Source organism: Arachis hypogaea, chromosome 18 (assembly GCF_003086295.3).
Source record: "Arachis hypogaea cultivar Tifrunner chromosome 18, arahy.Tifrunner.gnm2.J5K5, whole genome shotgun sequence".
Taxonomy (NCBI): Eukaryota; Viridiplantae; Streptophyta; class Magnoliopsida; order Fabales; family Fabaceae; genus Arachis; species Arachis hypogaea.
This window is the reverse complement of record NC_092053.1, coordinates 102,156,757-102,180,406: the sequence shown is the minus strand read 5'-3', so window position 1 is coordinate 102,180,406 and position 23,650 is coordinate 102,156,757. Positions and strand designations below refer to the sequence as shown.

Genomic DNA, 23,650 nt, shown 5'->3' with positions numbered 1-23,650 from the left:
AAGGAACTAAGGATCTTAGCCTTTTGTGACTCAGACTGGGTCTTGGATATGGACGATCGTAAATCGACCTCAGGTTATTGGATTCCAGTAACCATTGGCAGTGACCTATTTTGTGCCTTTTCGGCTTAGTAGTACCATTGAGTCTCCTCTTCCAAAACCCTACCTGCACACACACACATAGGATGGTATTCATAAACTTCAATTTTTTAGCAATGTGTCATATTAGCTAAGTTATCATACTTACATCAATAACAACTAACTTAAATGTAACTTAACATAAAATGTAAGATTATTTCACCTACTATATATATCAAATGCATTTTCCTTTTCCTTTTAATATCAAAGTCATCACATTCTCGAACTCATACTCATCGTGATGCAAATGGCATTCTTATATATGAGCTATGATCATCTAATAACTAATTAATAGCAGCAATTTTAGCCCACAACTAGGGGTGGTAATATGTACCCTACTCGCGGGTACCCAACCCGATCCCACCCGTTCGGGTAGGGTTGCTAATCCGATCCGCAGCGGGTAGGGTGGGATACGGATAGGGTTCTCGTACGGGTCGGGTAGGGTGCGGGTTGAGCTTCAACCCTACCCGACCAACCCGTACTCTATATATGTTTATATTATATACTGTTACGGTAGGTAACCGGAGATTAATGGGCTGGACGGCGTTGGTTGGCCCAATCGTCTGAGGGAGGAAGCCTTTGAGAGGGTCTGCGCCTTGGGGGCCTCCGTCCGACTTGTGAGTATGAATGAATGGGGGGTGGTACCTGTAAAGACACTCCGATGCCTAAGTCAGCAAGAGTGTTAGCAGGTCTAGAGAGTATTGGGACTTAGAGATACCTGAGGGGTGTCAGTGTATTTATAGTGGTGAACTAATAACCACCGTTGGAGTAGTGCCACTTTTCTAGGATGTTAACCGTCCCTTTATCTTAGGGAAGTTAAGATATGGCTCATGGAAGTGGTTAGAGAGATTCTAAGGGCAGTTACTCATTCAAATGAGTGCTTATCTGCCAGTTAACCCTCGTTCCCGACTTCTTTAGAGCAAGTCGTGACGAGTTCCGACTTCGTAGTGGCTAATCTGGTGAAAGGTGAGGTCAACCCTTTGGGTTGGGCCTTTTTATTTGGATCCTGGGCCTTATTCGTTGGGCCAGGGTATGAACAGTGCCCCTACTCGAGCCCAATTTCTCTTTAAGATTTGGGTTCGAGTATACTACTCGGGGTTGTAACCGACTTGTTGGGGGACCGACGTGATGTTCCGAAACCGACGTGACTGTTTGTGACCTTTTGGTTCTGACAGTTACGTCTAATCAAGCGTCGTGTCCGTTAGGGATGTGCGTAGCGATTGATGGTCTTGGTAACGGTGCATTTTCATTAATGACTGCCCCGTTTTTACCATTGTGCCCCTAACGTACTTATAAATACTTTCCCTCTCTTTCATTGTTTCGTTTCTGCGATTTTTCAAATTTCCCCTTCATTCATTCGTGCTGCATTGTTGCATCTTCGAAGGCTTTCGTTTTCTCCAACCCTCATTTTCGGATAAAGGTTAGTTCTTTTTGTAACATGCTTTTCTATTTGCATGCCTTTATTTTGTAGATAGGTTGGTTTGTAGACTTCAGTTCCGTATTTCCTCCTTTAGAGACCGTGTTTTTTATTTTCCTTTTCTTTTTCCCTTGTAGGTTTTTTGTTACCTTTTTAAGAAAAAGAAATGGCTTCCGTAGATATCCTTTCTCAGTGGGTTGATGTCACGGTCCTAGGGGAGGAACCCTCGGTCGATACTGAGTTTATCACCAACCTTCGCACTCACCACAGAATTTGTACTTCTGAGGATGACGAGCCGAAGTATGAATTGGTAGTCCCGGGTCTTTGGGAGGGTCAATGAGGCGGCCCCTCATTTTTTCTTTATGTATGAGTGTATGATCACCTGTTTGGGTGTTTTTCTTCCTTTTTCAAACTTTGAGATATCTGTTTTGCATCACTGTCGAGTTGCCCCTACCCAACTTCACCCCAACTCTTGGGGTTTTTTGAAAATTTATCAATTTATTAGCCAAGCTTTGGAGTTTCCGACTTCTTTGATGATTTTTTTCTATCTCTTCCATATGACCAAACCCTTCAGTGGGCTAAACAATAAGCAACAGTGGGTGTCTTTCCGAGCCATACAGGGTCGGAGAGTTTTTACCCTTTTTGACGAATCCTTCCATGACTTTAAAAATTATTTTTTCAAAGTTCAAGCTGTAGAGGGTCACCACCCCTTTTTTCTGGATGATACTTCTTCTCCCCGCTTTCCTTTGTACTGGCTGGAGGCCTCCCCCTGCGAGAAATATGGTCTGGATGACCTGGATGAGGTAGAAGCAGCCATTGTGGGGTTCCTCCGAGAAGTGTGGGGGAGAGCCCCATACTTGGACACAAAAAGTTTCTCCAGGGGTCTCCGACCTTTGTCCAGGCACAGCTAGGTAGCTTTTATTACTTTGTTAGATTTTCGACTTGTCTGACTGACCTTTCCGACTTGTCTAATCTATTCGTTATTGTCTTTTCAGAGATGGTAAAGACAAACACTCAGGAGTCTTACCAGAGAGTTCAGGAGGCTAAAGCGAGGTCTCGCGCCAGGACTGGTGGCGCCAGGGCGGTTATCCCTCCTCCTCCTCCTCCTCGGAACGTTGGGACTCCCTCTCAGCCCATTGTGATTTCTTCTTCAGCTTTTTCTCAGCCATCCCCCTCCGCCCGATCTTCTCCTGAGCCAGAGAAGAAGAAGCGCAAGGCTTTAGAGTCTGGCTCTTCTGGTGAGGTTAAGGCGGATGCTCTTGCATTCGTCCGAAAGAACATCTATCCCCATGCTCGTATAAGCATGGATGATGTTTCTGTTCGGCGCCACCTTACCACTCTGGTTGAGGAGAGCCTCAAGGCGGCGGGAGTTTGTGGCAAACTCTTAGATATTTTTGAGAAGGCTCCTCTCAGCTCTTTAGGGATGACCTCGAGGGTCGAGGAGCTGGAAGGAAGGCTTCTTTTATATCAAGAGCAGGAGAGGGAGTTAAAGGAGGAAGTCGCCAAGTTGAAGGAGGAGAGGGATAGCCTCCGGGAGAAGGAGAGGAAATTGCAAGACCAATGCAACATGGAGGTGGGCTTGAGGAAGACAGCACAAGACAGCTACCAAAGTTTATTTAATGATCTTGTGTCTGTGAAAAATGAGCTGCTGAATTCTCAGAGGACTTATACCGAGTTGGAGGACTCTATTGCTGATGGGGCTGAGGAGGCTTGGAGGATCTTTAGGGAGCAGGTCGGAGTCATTGCTCCTGGCTTGGACCTTTCCCCTTTAGATCCTGATAAAGTTGTCATTGATGGTGCCATTGTGGATCCCCCTGTCCCCGAGATTATTTCCGAGTCAGAATTGAAGACTCGGGGGCAGAGAATTATAGAGTCCCCTCCTCGCTCTAAGGATGCTCCGAATTCTTCTACAGTTCCTCCGACTTCCTCTTCGTCTCCTATGGATGCCTCTCTTCCCGGTCCTGGTGCCTCTGGTGGTGGTGATCTGTCTACTGCTCTTGCAAAAAAGTAATTTGTTGGCTATTTGGGGGCCCGGCCTGTGGGTCCCCTCTTTTTTAAACTCTTTATTTATTTTTGGAAGTGTTTGAACAATTTTTTGGCCTTTTAAGGCCGTAAACAAAACACTTTATAATACCCTTTTTAATAGGGGTTTAAGCTAAAAAATAAGTACCCCTTTTTTGGATAAGGGTTTAAGTTACCTTATGCGTGCATGCTTTTCTGATTTGCGATTTTTTTCGAATTCCCCTTGATTTTTTCTGAAAGAACCTTTTCTTTGGCTTGTCTGCCTTTCTGAACCTTTTCGTTTTAAGGATCTTTAGGACAGCCTTTTAATCTTTTCTTAGGTTTTTTCCTATCTCTCTTTTGTTATTCCTAGTACTCAATTTCGTTTCATTGAGCTTTTCTGACTTAGGCTACTTTCGTGATTCATTTTTGTGTTACTCGGTTTTCCGTTCCGACTTATGAGTCGGGATGTTTCCGAGTTTATTATGATCAACTTCTATAACCTCTTTACACCGACTTGTACCTCGTCGTTTTATCCTGACGACCATCTAGGTCGGTTCATGGGATTTTCACGTTTTGTCGAGCTTAAGTCGGCGCGTTTCGTCGAAAGGAAGAGAAAGCAAAAAAGGAATTTATAAGAGATATTTGTAAGATGAAAAGATCTTTATTAGTTGGGGAGGTACTTCATTGCTACTAAGGATTTTTGATAGTCTATTTCCCTTAGCCCCTACTATGATGCCTCGTTAAAAACCCTTCTCCAGAAAAAACCCTTTGGTTCTGGGAAAAAATCATGAAGTTGGGAAAAGAGTACATCAGGGAGTAGAGTTCGCTTTTAGCTATAGTACCTTTTCATATTACAAGCATGCCACGACCTTGGTAACTCGGTGCCGTCCAGGTCGGTCACTTTATAATAGCCTTTTCCTAAGATCTCATTGATTTTGTATGGTCCCTTCCAATTTGCAGCGAGCTTTCCTTCTCCTGATTTGTTGACTCCAATGTCATTTCTGATCAAGACCAAGTCGCTTAGGGTGAATGTTCTTCGGATGACTTTTTTGTTGTATCTTGTAGCCATCCTTTGCTTCAACGCTGCTTCTCTTATCTGGGCTTCTTCTCGGACTTCGGGGAGCAAGTCGAGCTACTCTTTGTGTCCCTGTATATTTCCGATCTCGTCATGGAGAATCACTCTTGGGCTTTGCTCGTTGACTTCTATTGGGATCATGGCTTCTACCCCATAAACTAGTCGGAAGGGTGTTTCTCCGATGGCGGATTGGGGTGTTGTCCTGTAGGCCCATAGCACTTGTGGGAGCTCTTCAGCCCAGGCTCCTTTTGCATCTTGTAGTCTTTTCTTTAGCCCTGCCAGTATGACTTTGTTGGCTGCCTCGGCTTGTCCATTGGTTTGCGGGTGTTCCACCGAGGTGAACTGGTGCTTAATTTTCATACTGGCTACTAGGCTTCTAAAGGTAGAGTCGGTGAACTGGGTTCCATTATCTGTAGTAATGGAATAGGGTATCCCATACCTTGTGATGATATTTTTGTAGAGGAACCTCCGACTTCTTTGTGCGGTGATGGTGGCCAATGGTTCTGCTTCTATCCACTTTGTGAAATAATCTATTCCCACGATCAGGTATCTGACTTGTCCTGGCGCCTGGGAAAAAGGACCTAACAAATCCATTCCCCATTTTGCAAAGGGCCATGGAGAGGTGATACTGATGAGTTCCTCCGGAGGAGCCACGTGAAAATTTGCATGCATCTGACATGGCTGGCATTTTTTCACGAATTCTGTGGCATCTTTCTGCAAGGTCGGCCAGTAGAATCCAGCTCGGATCACTTTCCTGGCTAATGACTTTGCCCCAAGATAATTTCCGCAGATCCCACTATGGACTTCTTCTAACACCTCGATGGTTTTTGAGGTCGGTACGCACTTTAACAATGGTGTTGATATCCCCCTCCTGTAGAGAATATTTTTCACAAGGTATAGTATTGTGCTTCCCTACGGATTTTCTTAGCCTCTTTCTCCTCCTTGGGGAGGATGTCGAATTTCATGTATTCGACCAAGGGGTTCATCCATCCGAGGTTTAATCCGACTATCTCAAGGACCTCTTGTTTGTCTTCTACTTTTACCACGGAGGGTTCCTGGAGAGTTTCTTGGATCAGGCTTCTGTTATTCCCTCCTGGCTTGGTACTTGCTAACTTGGATAGGGCGTCTGCTCTACTATTTAGATCCCGAGTTATGTGTTTGACCTCGGTATCTGCAAAGTGTCCAAGGTGTTCCAGGATTTTTTCCAAGTACCTTTTCATATTTGGGTCCTTTGCCTGATACTCTCCACTTATCTGGGAGGTCACCACTTGCGAGTCGCTGTATATCATCACTTTTGTAGCACCGACTTCTTCCGCCAGCTTCAATCCAGCAATCAAGGCTTCATACTCTGCCTGATTATTTGAAGCTGAGAATTCAAATTTGAGGGAAACCTTTATTTGGGTCCCTCTTTCGTCCACCAATATTATGCCTGCACCGCTTCCTGTTTTGTTTGAGGATCCATCTACACAGAGTTCCCATGTAGTTGGTTTTTCCTCTTGGTCTCCCGCGTATTCTGCAATGAAGTCGGTGAGGCACTGGGCTTTAATTGCCATCCGAGTTTCATACTTCAAGTCGAACTCGGAGAGTTCTATTGCCCACTGAACCATTCTCCCTGCAACATCCGTCTTTTGGAGGATTTGCTTCATGGGTTGGTTCGTGCGAACTCTTATTGTGTGAGCTTGAAAGTAAGGCCGTAGCCTTCGTGAGGCTACTACTAAGGAGTAGGCAAACTTCTCTAGTTTGTGGTACCTTAGCTCAGGGCCTTGTAGAACTTTACTGATGAAATATACTGGGTGCTGTCCGACCTCGTCTTCTCTTATCAAGGCCGACGAGACGGCCTTGTCTGCTACAGATAAGTATAGGACAAGGTCTTCCCCAGCTATAGGTCGGGTCAGAATAGGAGGTTGGCTCAAGAATTTTTTGAACTCTTGGAACGCCTCCTCGCATTCCGAAGTCCATTCGAATTGACATCCCTTTCTCAATAAGGAGAACAGTGGAAGGGATTTTAGTGCTGATCCTGCCAAGAATCTGGAGAGGGCTGCAAGTCGGCCATTCAGCTGCTGGACCTCTCTTAAACAGGTCGGGCTTTTCATCTCCAGGATAGCTTTACACTTGTCGGGATTAGCTTCAATCCCTCTTTGTGTTAGCATAAACCCCAGGAATTTTCCTGCCTCTACCGCGAAGGCACACTTTGAGGGATTTAGTCTCATCCCGTGTAACCTTAGGGTGTCGAAGACTTGTGAGAGGTCTGCCAAGAGATTGACTTCTTTCTTGGTCTTTACCAGCATGTCGTCGACGTATACTTCCATTAGGCTTCCAAGGTGAGAGGCAAACACCTTATTCATCAGCCTCTGGTATGTGGCCCCTGCATTCTTTAATCCAAACGGCATGACCACGTAGCAAAAATTAGCTCTGGGCGTGATGAATGATGTTTTCTCCTGATCTGGCTCATGCATCGGGATTTGGTTATACCCCGAGTAGGCGTCCATGAATGACAAGTATTGATACCCCGAGCTGGAGTCTACCAGGGTGTCAATACTTGGCAATGGATAAGGGTCCTTGGGACATGCCTTATTTAAGTCGGTATAGTCGACACACATTCTCCATTTACCATTTTGTTTTTTGACTAGCACTACATTGGCTAGCCATGTTGGGTACTTGACTTCTCTGATGAAGCCGGCTTCTAGGAGCGCTTGTACTTGCTCCTCTACTATTAGGGCTCGTTCTGGGCCGAGCTTGCGTCTTCTTTGTTGTACAGGTCGGGACCCCGGGTAAACCGAGAGCTTATGAGACATGAGCTCGGGGTCTATCCCAGGCATGTCGGAGGCTTTCCAGGCGAAGAGATCGGAGTTATCTTTTAGGAGCTTAGTCAATCCTTGTTTTAGGGTTTCCCCTAGGTTGGCCCCTATGTGAGTATTTTTTCCCTCCTCTTCGCCGACCTGTATCTCCTCTGTTCTTCCTCCCGGTTGTGGATGCAGCTCTTCTTTAGCCCTTGCGCCTCCGAGCTCTATTGTGTGAACTTCTCTGCCTTTTCCTCTCAGGTTTAGGCTTTCATTGTAGCATTTCCTTGCCAATTTCTGATCTCCCCTTACCGTTGCTATCCCCGCTGAGGTCGGGAATTTCATACAAAAGTGAGGAGTGGATACCACCGCTCCGAGTCGATTAAGGGTAGCTCTGCCGATTAAAGCATTATATGCTGACCCTACATCGATGACTATGAAGTCTATACTTAGAGTTTTTGATTTTTCCCCTTTTCCAAAAGTGGTGTGGAGGGGCAAAATTCCAGTGGCTTTATTGGCGTGTCACCTAATCCGTACAAGGTGTCGGGGTAGGCTCTTAACTCTTTTTCATCCAGCCCTAGTTTGTCGAAAGCGGGCTTGAAAAGAATGTCCGCTGAGCTTCCTTGGTCTACTATGGTTCTGTGGAGATGAGCATTTGCTAGGATCATAGTTATTACCACTGGATCATCGTGTCCAGGGATTATTCATTGCCCATCTTCTTTTGTGAATGAAATGGTGGGGAGGTCGGATGACTCTCCTCCGACCTGGTAGATTTTCTTGAGATGCCTTTTGCGAGAGGATTTGGTGAGTCCCCCTCCCGCGAACCCTCCTGAGATCATATGGATATGTCTCTCCGGGGTTTGTGGTGGTGGGTCTCTTCTATCCACATCATCTCGCTTTCTCTTCCCATGGCCGTCCGACCTTTCTATGAGATATCTGTCAAGCCGACCTTCTCTAGCCAGCTTTTCTATCACATTTTTGAGGTCGTAACAGTCATTTGTGGAGTGACCATATATTTTATGGTACTCACAGTAGTCGCTGCGGCTCCCCCCTTTTTTATTTTTAATGGGTCTGGGGGGTGGCAGCCTTTCGGTGTTATAAATCTCTCTGTATACATCCACTATAGAAACTTTCAGAGGAGTATAAGAGTGATATTTTCTTGGTCTATCGAGGCCGAGTTCTTCCTTCTTCTTGGTTTCCCTCTCCCTCTCTTTTGTTGAGGGAGGGTGCCCAGGTCGCCAGCTCAGGTCTCTCAACTTAGCATTTTCCTCCATGTTGATGTACTTTTCAGCTCTTTCTTGTACATCACTTAGAGAGATGGGGTGTCTTTTGGATATGGATTGTGAGAAGGGACCTTCTCTGAGCCCATTGACTAACCCCATTATGACTGCCTCGGTAGGCTGGTCTTGAATCTCTAAACATGCTTTGTTGAACCTTTCCATATAGGCTCGTAAGGATTCTCTGACCTCCTGTTTTATTCCCAGGAGGCTTGGTGCATGTTTTACTTTGTCTTTCTGGATAGAGAACCTCATCAAGAATTTCCTTGAGAGGCCTTCAAAGCTGGTAACCGACCTCGGGGGGAGGCTGTCGAACCACTTCATCGCTGCTTTTGACAAGGTTGTCGGAAAAGCTTTGCATCGCGTAGCATCAGAAGCGTCAGCCAGATACATCCGACTTTTAAAATTGCTCAAATGATGCTTTGGATCAGTGGTTCCGTCGTAGAGGTCCATATCGGGGCTTCTAAAGTTTCTCGAAACTTTTGCCCTCATTATGTCCTCACTAAAAGGATCTTCCCCTCCTAGGGGCGACTCTTCTCTACTGTCACGGGAGTTCTGACCTTTGAGGGAGGATTCTAACTTTAAGAGCTTTTTCTCTAATTCTTTTCGTCGATCCATCTCCTCTTTTAGGTGCTTTTCTATCTCCCTTTGTCGCTCCCGTTCCTGCTCTAGTTGTTCCAAACGACTTTGGTGGACATGGACTAATCCATAAGCTCAGTTGCGTGGGACTGTCCGTCCTTCTCTGACTCACGGCCTTCTGAGGAATTCACCTTCGGGGTTTTGACTCCGGAGGTTCCTTCTTTGTGTTGATCATTGGTTTCCTGATGAAGGGTTAGGTCCGCATCATTATTTCCGGTATCCAGATTCTCTTGTTCAGAATCTATTTCCACATGACCCTCCTCAGGGGATCTGTCCGCCATCACTGGTTGATCTCTCGGGTCCCCGACAACGGCGCCAATGTTACGGTAGGTAACCGGAGATTAATGGGTTGGACGGTGTTGGTTGGCCCAATCGTCTGAGGGAGGAAGCCTTTGAGAGGGTATGCGCCTTGGGGGCCTCCGTCCGACTTGTGAGTATGATTGAATGGGGGGTGGTACCTGCAAAGACACTCCGATGCCTAAGTCAGCAAGAGTGTTAGCAGGTCTAGAGAGTATTGGGACTTAGAGATACCTGAGGGGTGTCAGTGTATTTATAGTGGTGAACCAATAACCACCGTTGGAGTAGTGCCACTTTTCTAGGATGTTAACCGTCCCTTTATCCTAGGGAAGTTAAGATATGGCTCGTGGAAGTGGTTAGAGAGATTCTAGGGGTAGTTACTCATTCAAATGAGTGCTTATCTGTCAGTTAACCCTCGTTCCCGACTTCTTTAGAGCAAGTCGTGACGAGTTCCGATTTCGTAGTGGCTAATCTGGTGAAAGGTGAGGTCAACCCTTTGGGTTGGGCTTTTTTATTTGGATCCTGGGCCTTATTCGTTGGGCCAGGGTATGAACATATACTTATATAAAAATATATTTTAAGTAGATGTTGAATCAAAGACCTCTTATTAAATGCAAAAGATCCTTAGTCACTAAAAGAAAATCATTAATTGATAATTTAATATTTTTTTTTACATAAAAATCAGTTATATTTTAAATTATCATCAAGTTATATAATAATGTTGTATATTTTTTGTAACTCGCGGATAGGATCGGATACCTGCGGATTAAGAGCGGGTAGAGTTAGAGTTAGAATATTCTCAACCCGTGAGTAGGATAGGGTTAAGTTTATATAAAAAAATCTAAATCCGCGAGTAGAGTTAGTGTTGGATCCAAACCCTACCCTACCCTACCATGAACAATTTGCCACTCCTACCCACAACAGATTTTGGAGATTAAATAGAAACAAATTTCGGAACACTTACCAAATAAAAGTGAATACACATAAAAATATGTTTGGGAATCTTATTCAGAAATGTAATAATGCTTTTGACCTCAACAACTTATTAATCATTTGCGGGCCAGAAATTTGAACTACCAAAGAGGCTGTAAAAGTTCACATTGATTTATCCTTTTGTTGACCTATGAATTGATATAATCTGGATTTTTTTTAAATAAACAAAATAAATTTAATAATTATCAAAATAAATAATTTAAAAAATATTTACCAAAATAAATAATCCTCTTTTATCTTGTTTACACTGTAAATGAGATAATTTTGTATGTATCTCAAAGAGGTGTATGCGACATGTGTTTATCTCATTTAACATGTAAACGAGATATATGTATTTTTTTTAAAATTGAAAATAATAAAAAATATTAATAATATCAATAATCCAAACTTTTGGCATGCAATTAATACATAAAAAAGTTGGTAGAAGAGATTAAAATGGATATGTTTGATCAATTAGTACTAAAAATTGTTGATGGGATAGTAGAAAGAGAATTGAAACGGTTATCTCTCATGTTATCTCCCACTATCCACGTGAGAGATAACTGTTTCAATTATCTCCCTACTATCCCACCAATCTCTCCTAACGACGGACAAACGATTATTTTTATTTTTCAAATTTAAATCAATCCAATTAGATTATAATTTAATTTAAAATTTTTTAAAATAGATGTACTTGTAACTACCCATTATTAACAGTGTGCTGGAAACGTGTGCCCATTATTAATAGTGTGTTGGAAATATATTTGTAACATTATCAATAGTATACAATACATTTGTTTTCTTCCATATTCACTAACTCCTTTTGTTTTTTTATGGGAGTACATATAAATTTTATTTGTTGCATGGGAGTACATACAAATTTAAAATATAATTTAAGTAAAAAAGATTTCATATTATATACCGATAGAGTAGTGATATGCATTAACTGGATCACGTGTATTTAAATTATGGGGCCTGCTACACATACAAGTAAAAAGGCCGTACAAATTTTACAAGTTATCAGTCCAAACTTCATTAACACGCGCATTAACTCATTTTGAATGGAGCGTAACTACACGCGCCCCACTCAAACGGTTCCTCTTCGTCTTCTTCTTCTTCTTCTTCTCTTCTTCTTCTTCTTCGTCTTCGTCTTCGTCTTCGTCTTCTTCCTCTTCCTCTTCCTCTTCCTCTTCCTCTTACTCTTCCTCTTCCTCTTCTTCTTCTTCTTCTTCTTCGTTTTTTTTTTCGATTTTCATGGTTTCTAAAATTCTTTTTCTTCTTCTTGCTGCACGTTCTTCTTCCTCTTACTCTTCTTCTTCTCATTTTCTTTCGTTTCTGCACGTTCTTCTTCCTCATTTTCCTCTTTTTCTTCTTCTTCATTTACGTCTTTTCTCTCTGTTTTCTCTTTTTTTTTCGATTTTTCATGGTAAAATCGTTTTTGAAGAAGAAGAAGCAGCAGAAGATGAGGAGGAGAAAGAGAAAGAGTTCTGAATTATGCATAAGATGTACTTCAACGAATTTTGGGTGTATTTTCTTAAATCCTTTGGGTGTATTCCTATAATCGTTTGGGTGAATTCTTGTAACCGTTTGGGTGTATTTTCTGTAATCCTTTGGGTGTATTTCTGTAATCATTTGGGTGTATTTGAGTGATATCTGACTGATATCTATGGGTGTATCTGACTCATATCTATGAGTGTATCTTACTGATATCTATGGGTGTATTTTTCATTTCAGAAAAAATGGCAGGCAGAAACCAAGCTGAAAAAATGTAAGAACAAATATATGTCTTCGATCAAATCAGTTTTTCATAATAGAAATATATCTAACTCTAATTTTGCTTTGTTTACAGCAAATCAAGGACCTAAAGTGTGCAACCCATCTGTTGAGTGAGAAATTCAGAAATATGAGCGAGGAGAAGTGATGCAATAAGACTGTCCAAGCCATCCTCATTGTTATTGAGTCCATTTTGTCAGATAGATTCTAATGATATTGTCCCTGATTAATGTAACTGTTATATACTCTTGTAAGAAATTAAACACATGGTGTAAATATATTTGATCCAATTATAAGTAAATTTTTTTTCCATAATTAAACTCTCTCTGGTGTATTCAAAATGTCTGATTTACAGGTACTATAATATGAAGTGGTGATCCAGATAGATTGGAACCCATATATGACGGTCTGCATAGAGATCTGCATAATACACCTAAACACAGACTATAAATACACCCGATAAAAAATTAAATTTACACCTCTACTGCAGATTTTAACCCAACACTACCTGAAAGCCACTTGTTGTCCAAAAGACCAAAATTAATTAAACTCTCTCTGGTGTATTCAAAATGTCTGATTTACAGGTACTATAATATGAAGTGGTGATTCAGATAGATTGGAACCCATATATGACGGTCTGTATAGAGATCTGCATAATACACCCAAACACAGACTATAAATACACCCGATAAAAAAATTAAATTTACACCTCTGCTGCAGATTTTAACCCAACACTACCTGAAAGCCACTTGTTGTCCACAAGACCAAAATTAATTAAACTCTCTCTGGTGTATTCAAAATGTCTTATTTACAGGTACTATAATATGAAGTGGTGATCCAGAATTCCAAATAGATTGAAACACATATATGACGGTCTGCATAGAGATTTGCATAATACACCCAAACACAGACTATAAATACACCCGATAAAAAATTAAATTTACACCTCTGCTGCAGATTTTAACCCAACACTACCTGAAAGCCACTTGTTGTCCACAAGACCAAAATTTAGCAGAAAATCATTCCAATTCCTATCAAATGAGTCTTTGCTATGAGGGTTTCATTTTTCCTCTTTGCTACATGTAATCAATTGATTCTTAATCTCGTTTTCCTTCCTATTTGTGCTCCACTTCGCCCTGATTCAGCTGACAATCTGAGGTTGAATCATCTATTATCTTCAAAACGAGTTCAAACTTTGATTTCAAAAACCAGAAAATCGAAAAGAAAACGAAACTGGAGTTACAGAGAGAAGAACTAACGTCAATGACGAAGAACAAACCAATGAGAAAGGAGAAGAAAAGAACGATCAAAAAATCAGGGGAAGACGCGCGAGAAGAAGAACGATGAAATTTGGAAAGAAGGAAAACAAAGAAGGAAACAAATCTTTTAAATTTGGTAGTTATACAAACGCGGGATCTTTGTATAGCGCGTGTAAGTGACGTAGGAGTTGCAACGCGTTTTAGTGGATTAGGCGTTAATGAACTTGTAATAGTTACAAGCCCTAATCGCTTGTATACTGAGCTTTTCCCTTAAATTATATTTTAAATTTTTAAACCGTGGGTAATTAGAAAAGAGGTAAACGTGTTAATAGTGGGTAGTTTAATGGTTAAACGTGTTAATCTCTATCATTTAAAATAGACTAAAATTGATATTATTAATATTTTTTATTATTTTTATTTTTTTAAAAAATAAACAGTGTAAATGAGATATACAGAGATATATGTATATATCGTTTATCGTGTAAACGAGATAAACACGTGTAACATATACTTCTCGTATATACATGCAAAATTATCTCGTTTACAGTATAAACGAGATAAGAGAGAAGTATTTATTTCGATAAATATTTTTTAAATTATTTATTTTGGTAATTATTAAATTTATTTTATTTATTTAAATAAAAAATCCCTTTCTCACCTTTTTTTTTTCAACTTTTTTCTCTTCCCCGTTATTTATTTATTTATTTTGATATGTCGTTAGTTTCCACTGTTATTGTTCACTATGATAAGCAAATTCCATGATTTACTTTCAATTTCTAAACATTATGATCTACAAAGCATGTATCAGTTCTATTTCAAACAATATATATAGATTGACCTTGAGCTGAGTATCTAATTGGCCATATATATATATATATATATATATATATATATATATGAAGCTTTGAAACGTAATTTGTATTAAACGTGTGTCATTACATTAATTATAAAGCCAATAATTCTTTTAGTACCATGATTTAATTAGGAAAATTAAATAATTAGAACAAATTCAAATTATTCAGGAACACATCTTATTAACTAATAATTAAACACTTTCATGATAATTGAAGAGATTTGCACATGGTTACTTGCGAGTTGCGACAAAAGTGATGCAGAATTGAGCTAAACCAGAAAGAGAGAAGATGCAGAAAATATATGAATAATGCTTAAAAGATGTATATTCTTGAATGGTTTCAGTTCTTGAACAAGAACTCGGAAAACTACAACACTATGCATAACAACACTCAGTTTGTGCACACTGAATTCTTAGACTATATATATAAATAAATAAATAAATACACTCTGGATACCAGATATGGATTTATAAAGTTAGAGTAGAGTATTTTCTCCTCCCCCTTATTAGCATTTTCTTGAGTAGGATTTCTCTGTTTTCTGTTAGCCTGGGTACCAGAACAGGAATTTTCTGAATGGACTTGAACTTGGAGTGTCGTATATTCATCAGCGTCTGTATACCATAAATAAATATAGCGTAATATATCTCATTAGTCATTTGTACGACTTATGGATTGTATAGCAGTTGTTACTCTCTCTTCATGTTTATATGAAGCCGTAGCGACATTATGTAATATACTTTGTTTAATTTCATGCTTACGTATATTTCGGTATATTTATCTATTTTACTAACTCACGCAAACGCATAACATTACATAAACCCGCTAACCACGAGTGCCACAAGCTCAATATTATATAACTAAATACAGAGTATAAAGTCTCATAGATTGACCAATGAGTAATATTCGACGATTGGTATTTGTCATGACTTGTTAAAAGTTGAGTCGTAACACATGACCAAACTAGACTAAGCAACGTTCTTAATTTTTCGAGTTCGACCAGCTGATTCGGTTGAAGTGCCAGAACCATGACCATATGCCATTAAACATCTCAATTTAACAATTAGATTGATAAAACTTATAATGTGTAGAGTTATTTATTTCACGACGTAAATGTGACCAGACATAAGGAATGGGTGAGGATTCTAATTGAAATGAACTACTACTGAGGCAGCAAAAACATGAACAAGTTAGAATTTTGCACAAACACATCCACACTTCGGCACACTGAAACCATCCTTGAAGAAATAACAAGCTATCATGTTACAACAAATAAGTTCATTTTCTAAGAACCTAATAAGCCACACCATCATCATTCATCAACACTTGCAAGGCATTTATCATACACATCCTATATTTTATATACAATGTTATAGAATTTTGATTTTGATTCTACTAATCAGCCAGTGAATACCCTGAGACGACTAGTGATCCTCTCACGGCATATGGGACAATTACTTAACCTTGTTGCACAATCTCTGCAAGTCTGCTCCCCCAACAAAATATATATATATATATTGTTAGAACTTAGAAGTTAAAACCACTATCAATAAATAACTCTAACATGCCTTAATGTTGTGTTTGGCATGTATCTCGGATAAAATGTATAAAGACAATATAAAGAGACAAAATAGGTTGTTTTAAATCAAGTCATTTTATCCCATAGTAATATTTTGCCAGTCTCTATATTTATCTCATTCTTCAAACAAAGTTATATAACTTCTAATGTCTTTGCATTTTTATCATGAGAAAAATATCAAATAGAGCCTGATGAAAAAAGAGTTAGGTTTTAATGAGGCTCACCATGTGGCCACATCCAAAAGCCAGTTCCTTTGCATTAGTGAGACATACGGGGCAGGCCTACAAAATTCAATTGGTTGCATAAATGATAGAGCATGCAATATTTGATGATACAAGAGAAGACCCTGCTATGTGTTCATGTATTTGGGGACATGATTCTAAATTTCTAATAATTATCTCAAATTCTCTAACTGGGATGTTATGGAATATTGTTAGACTCATTTGTTGGAATAGTGTATCTTTTCAAACTGCATTCCTTTTTCTTGCTTATGTCTGATCCTATGTAAATAATAATATACCAATGCCAACGCATGACAGTTTATGCAGAAATTTCTTTTTATCCTTTTTTTTTTCTGAAGAATAACACGAAACTAGTCATCAAGCAACTGCGAAATTCAAAGAAAAAGTAAAAATTGTTCGATGAATAACTAATTACTATGCGGATTTTTTTTCCTCAAGCCTTCACATTACTTGTACCCAAAGAAAATCAAACCTATGTCTTATCTTGTACTCATCTTAACAACGTTGACTATGAGATTGCTCATGGAAGTTTCAGTTAGAAATACCGTTTGGTTTCGATCATCTGCTGTTGATGTTTGTGCATTGCTCATTACATGAACAGGGGGAGCCGGTCGGGAATAAGGAACTGGAGGAGGCTTCGGAACTATTTTCTTCGCTCTTCCTCTTACACGTCTGTTGTCCAAACTCCAAAGAGACAAATCCTTTCAGATATTCAGTTAAACAAACATAGATCTAAAAAATATAGACTGAAGTACCAAAATTACCCACCAAAGATCATGTCGCTGACAATTATTTGTGGAAGAATACAAATTCAACAAGAAAATTGATCACTTTTAGTTTTTGGGTATATATAGAGGGCAAATTTTTGTACTTTGATGGGTAATTTTGGTATAATATATAGCTTGCTGCTTTTAAGCTAGGAAATCGTACGCTAATGTGACAAGGATCATACCCAAGTATTCCAAATTCAACGGTTGCTTTGTATTGGAAAGGGATCTCCATGAGAGCAGCTAGAGCAAAAGCTGCTTCTTTCTCAGAGGGGCCAATATTTTTAGACATTATGCCAGTGAAGTTAACAAACTGCATAAAAGGGTAAGTAGGATATTTTCATTGCGACAGAGTGCTGGCAAAGAATGTAGACTATGCGAAATTTTCAGCTGCAAGTTCTATACCTGAAAATTGTCGAAACCACGCGCCGGTATCTTGTCATCAAACTTCTGCATGTCTTCCCATGGACCATCACCAACCCCAACCAGAATAATTGCAAGGGGGTATTCACTGATATCAGATATTAAATATTTTTTAAAAAGGTAAAATAAAATAAAATTACTGTTATTCAGCAACTGCATTTTCTTTTAGGCAAAGCCAAGTACTGATGTGGATGATTAAATGCTAACGTCTCTAAGCATGATTTAGCCTATCAGCATGTAATCGAGAAAACTAATCATAGGGAAACAAAATACAAAATCACCAATTTTACATTACTAAAATTGTTTAAGGCTAACAAAGGCTAATCAAAAGATTGGAAACAACAAAATGGTATAAGCATTAATAGGAATGCTGTAAGATTATCAATCAGCGTTTTAGCTATCTATGTCTACCTTGCATCAACTATAGCTTTGATTGTCTTCTGTTCTTGAGGACTCAGTTCTCCATCTTCAGTGTTGACACTCCTAGTAACCTTACAAATCAAACAAACTCATATGAATAAGATTAGAGACACATGCAAACACATAACATAATGAGGTAGCATTAACTATGTACCTGCCCATCTGCAATGATAACCAACACATGGAATTGGCCGTGATTTTTCTCAACAATGTCTATTGCAGCCTCGATTACAGGAGCATAAGAAGTTGGTCCTGCAAACAAAAATGAAATCATTTCTTCAGTGACAAGTCTAGCAACCAAACATACTGAACTAAGGCCTCGTTTGGCATTTGGTAATTGTCTCTAGACAGAAATACAGAAAAACGGGAAAATACAAACCTATTTAGAGAATGAGACAAATACAGAAACAGGCAAAATATTCTACCCAAAAGATATAGACAACTAGAACACCAAGGACAGTGGAGACAAGGATATAGACAAGAAGACAACTTTTTGGTCTTGTTTTTTATCCTGAGACACACACTAATCATGACCTAACTGATTGTAACAAAAACACGCTTAAAAAAAGCTACATATGAAACAACCTGAAAGTTTCAAGTTTGGAACTATTTTTTGGTAGCACGCAAGAACTTCCTCAAAACCATGACAAGGTGTATGATCACTGTGAAAGCTAAACACTTCTTGATCATGGGTTGTTGCTGCACAATAATAACAAAAAAATAAATAAGTAAAATTGAACAAGATGTCAAATTGATTAAACTTGTCAATTTTTCTTATCATGCAAGGTTTAATACAAAATTTAGGACTTACCATCACCAAAGCCAAAACATGGAATCAAGTTATCATCATCAAAGGGAGCCAAAGTCTTGCCAACAATAGAGATGGCCTTCTCATAGGGGTTTGATGTGTCTCCAATGGCATGCAGGCTTCTATTGTTGAATGAGATTCTGCCTTCAATAACAACATGGATGCATTGGCTTCATAATAAGTTAATAACCCAACAGTTAAAATGAAACTTATTCCAAAATGTTTAAAAAATTATGATCCAAAACCCATATTTTATTTTCTCATGTGAGAAACCATAGTTCTTTTTGGCCTCCCAAAATTTTCTATACACGATGCAATGGATCATGAAATTCTTAAATTTGGTTCCTATACCGTGCCAGATTAGGATTCTCTCAAGGTTTAAAATAACACTTATCCTCATGAATCTTTTTCTATTACTTATTATTTATTCTTTTGGCTTTCTTCTATTTTACTATATATAGTAATTGAATCAATCGTGAAAATATGAACATGAGAGGATCCAAATCTATGTGGTACAACCTACCAGTCCATTCATTGCTTTTTGTGAAATCAATTCCAAGGATGAGATTTGATGATTCTAGACCTTCTTTCCTTAAGGCAGTTGTAACCTGTATACGTAATCAGGTAATTGAGAATTTTATTACTGCTACTGGATATATATATATATATATAAACACAATTTAGGAAATATTTTGTGTGCTCATTATATATCATCTACACTAAATTGACACATTTTACGTTATCACTGAATTTAGATGAAGTGTAAGTCTGATGCCTCATCTAACCATGAAAGAATGTGTGCCAATTTGATGCGAGATTCATTGAACACAAATGATATATTAGAAACTTTATTTTATTTATTTATTTTTTTAAAAGCCTATGGAGAAGAAATATTAGAAAATTTGAACTAATGAATAAGGTTAAAACCAAATTTCAACCCAAAACCTTTAGTTAACGAATTTATGAATTATGAGCCGTAGATAATATATATCTCTCTTAATCTATTTTCAACCAAACTCACATTAAGGAAAAATAAAAATTCAAGTTACAAACACACCCTAAAGCCGGAGAGCGTTATATCTTGGTGATGATAAAAATAATTATTATTAAATTATGGATTGTGTTAAAATGTATGTCAACTTAAATTTCATAAATCATACATCAAAATAATCCAATAATATATATCTGTCTAAAAATGTATATGCTTTCTGGTTTCATTAAACATTTTTCACGAAGCATTATTTGGAAAAAGCAGCACTATTAATAGTGACTGGGAAGTTCTCACGAAGCATTATTTGGAAAAGAAGGTAATAAGTTAAGCATTAAAGCCAAGGTCCACCTCACTTTTCTTTTCTTTTCTTTTTGAGTAAAGTATCGTTTTTGTCCCCAACGTTTGGGGTAAGTACCAAATTGTTCCTAAAGTTTCAATCGTCCTATTTAAGTCCCTAACATTTCAAAACTGACTTAATGTTGTCCTGTCGTTAGAGATCCGTTAACAGAATTGACGGCGGGACAAAACTGAGACGATTTTGAAATGTTAGGGACTTAAATAGGACGAAAACGTTGGGAACAAAAATGATACATAGAAATAAATTTTAATTTTATCCTTCAATAATATTAATTTTTTACTATACATAGTATTCAATTATTTTTTAATCACATCTAAGTAAATTACACTTAATCATATTACTTTCATTTTAAATAAATTAATTTTTTTTTATAATTTTACTCTTAAAGATTTTTAGTTATCATGAAATATTTGTAGAATGACTAGTATATAAACTTGCAGAAAAAAAATATATATATACAATAAAATATAAATTATACCTTTTGTGTATCAAAATTCTTCAAAATTATAAAAAAATAAATTTATTTAAAATGAAAGTAACGTGATTAAGTGTAATTTATTTAGATGTAATTAAAAAATAATTGAACACTATGTATAGTAAAAAATTAATATTATTGAAAGATAAAATTAAATTAAAATTTATTTTTATGTGTTATTTTTGTCCCTAACGTTTTCGTCCTGTTTAAGTACCTAACGTTTCAAAATCGTCTTAGTTTTGTCCCGTCGTCAATTCTGTTAACAGATCCCTAACGGCAGGACAACATTGAGTGAATTTTGAAGGGACTTAAATATGACGATTGAAACGTTACTTACCCCAAACGTTGGAGACAAAAACGATACTTTACTTTTTCTTTTTTTTTTTAATGGATAATCAATTGGCAAAGTAACAGTATTATATTTAATATGTACACATAAAAATTCAGCCAACAAATCATTTATCATGTTCTTATGTATATATATTTTACATTTTAATATGTATTTTATAAGTGTAGCTGATTTGGTAGTTGATTTTTGTTTTTGTGTACTTGCATAGTTGATATTTGATTTCAGCCTCACTAAACATACTTGGCAAAAAGGACAAGGAGTTTTAAAAGTGACAAAACCTCAAGGTCAATCCTTTTAGTAACAAGATTTGGATGATACTGGTTCCCAAACGGCCAATCCCCATTCCCCACCAAAAAAGAAAAAGAAAAAATAACATTATTATACCCCTGCATGGTGTTTTAAATAGAAACATCCAACAAGTTAAATAAAGTAAGTGACTGAAGTAAGCTTGACCCACAAAACGCGTGTGTACCATGCTATGAGATTGAGAAGTAGAGATAATGGGGGATGATGCACGATGCATGATAGAATATGGTTGAAGCTTGATTGAATGGAAGAACATAAATATTGGTTCATTCTCATATGTATAAAGGTACAAGCAATTAAATAGAATCCAACATTTTGTTGAGGTTCAAAATGGATTAAGAAAATCCTAATTTAAAAAAAAAAAAAAATTCTAATTCTGAAGAACAAATATACTTATTCAAACTAGATATCATGCTAATAAATATTGAATGATTCTAATAAAAGACCAAGAAAGATACTTAGAAACACAAAAAAGTAAGTTTCTGCCAAAATTTAGAATTTAAGTTCACCTATCTCCGTTTGACAATTTGGTATACTTTTAACTTCAAGAGATAAAATTTGAAATTTGAAAGCAAGAGCCAAATATAAAATCTTGTTTACTTCAAAAGTTGTGGGTTTTTAATATAACAACTTTGAAAGACGTGAAAGACATGTTAGCCCCTAACAAATTTTTTATTTTATTTATGTAAAAAATTGCAAGACAAATTAAACATAAAAATAATTAATTAATGGTTATATCAAGAAATAGTTATAAAATTAATTCAATTCTCAAACATAGGATTAATATCTTTACCTTGGTAACAAAAAGTAGATGGGTGTTAAAAAAATTGAAATATTTATAAGATTTTGAACTTTTCAATTATATTAAATAAAATACCAAAAAAAAAAAAAAAATCATACTTCAACTTTATTAATGCTTTTTTGGGTGGGGGGGGGGGCTTGACTTTATTGAGCTACTAAATTTCTACCACATAAGTCACCCAACAAAAATTATACCACATAAAACTGCAATTTGACTTGGTCATCTATATTCCAATATTTTATACTAATCGGATTACCTCAAAAAATATCTCAGACTAAGAGTCAACTAAAAAATATCTCATAGCCGCATTTTAAAATCAGAAGATGAAAAAGAAAGAGACTTATTATGAGCCAAAACATATGATAGGTGAGAATGAATCAATAAGAGAATCATCAGTAGAAAAAGTTCGAAAAAACAGAGAAACTGGTAAATATTCTAAGGATGAATGTGATATAGGGATAGGTGAGACATTCATAAATTAATTAGTTTTATATAAAATTTTATCCATAAATCCAATTCTTGAATTTTGTTTTCACAATATGCATACAGATTAAACGGAAATAACAAAAAAGGTACACTAATAAGAGCATATTTTGATTAGGCAAATGTGTAACTTTTTCCCCCAATCTAACATACACTAAACATGTTAATGAGAAGGAATGAAGAGAAAGGAGCAAAACCTGTTCAAGAGAAGTGAAATTATCCTTAATCAAAGCATATTTCTTTGCTGCATCCTTCTTTCCCATGGCTGCTAATCCCTCCTGTCCTGACTTATTTTGTGCCCTAGACATGGATTGTGCTTGTTGCGGTTGCGGCGGTGGCAGCGGCGGCAACGAAGGATACTGTGGTGGAGCTAACTGTCGCGTTGGCCTTAGTTGTGATAACGATAAAGGTCTATTGTCAATGGCTGAAGAAATATTATTACTATTATTTCTTCCACCACTTCCTTTGGTATTGTTTCTTGAAATTCGAGCACCACTATTTCTGTTTCTGGCTATAAGGTTGCCCATGACATCTTCCACTATAATAAAGACGTTATAAGAGATGAATACATGTTTTTGTGTGCGGAGAGAGTGATTTTATAGTCAAAAGGAATATTGAAGGCAAAAGAAAGAGGAAGGTAGAGCGTCTATTTGAGACTTTGAGTGTGGAGCCGCTAGGTACTTCCTAGAAACCACTGGAAAAGGTCAATTTATTCTGATCTGATCAAAGAAATAAAGCTAAGTAGGGGAAAGTATCTGATTCTAGCTTACTTTGTTAGCTTGCTTGGGAGAACTTTTTTGAAGGTAATAGAAAGCTTTTCTTTAGTTTCTTGCCTAACACATAGGCTGAAGAACACAAAATAAATACCAAAACTGGCTTTGCGTGTCATACTGGTGTAAACATTAAACTCTGCATTTATCCTCTGAATCGGGAAGTGTCATTTGCATACTCATCTAGTCATGTATAAATTTATGAGAAAAAGATAAATATGTTCTAATCTTTTAAAATTGTAATAAATTAGTCTCTCATAAATTTGGACAATGTACTTATATAAAATAAAAGAGAGAAATTTTTATCATATTACAACATTTACAAAGTGATTACGTGAGTGTCTTTTTTTTATTATTATATAAACTGTGGGAGCTAGCCACGATTTTAAATTTGTGCA

The 23,650-nt window shown here is 37.6% G+C and overlaps 1 protein-coding gene across 1 annotated transcript; it reads right to left on the bottom strand.

Moving 5' to 3' along the window:
- Positions 1–15,675: 15,675 nt before the first annotated feature.
- Positions 15,676–23,441, bottom strand: LOC112771772 (E3 ubiquitin-protein ligase RGLG4). The gene is made up of 11 exons (XM_025816591.3): positions 22,680–23,441; positions 19,242–19,326; positions 18,722–18,862; positions 18,496–18,609; positions 18,065–18,162; positions 17,902–17,981; positions 17,473–17,578; positions 17,253–17,380; positions 16,846–16,972; positions 16,283–16,339; positions 15,676–15,965 (listed from the first exon to the last, which is right to left on the bottom strand). The coding sequence occupies exons 1-11, from the start codon at positions 23,007–23,009 to the stop codon at positions 15,879–15,881; spliced, it is 1,353 nt and encodes a 450-aa protein (XP_025672376.1). The 5' UTR covers positions 23,010–23,441; the 3' UTR covers positions 15,676–15,878.
- Between the last annotated feature and the right edge of the window lie 209 nt (positions 23,442–23,650).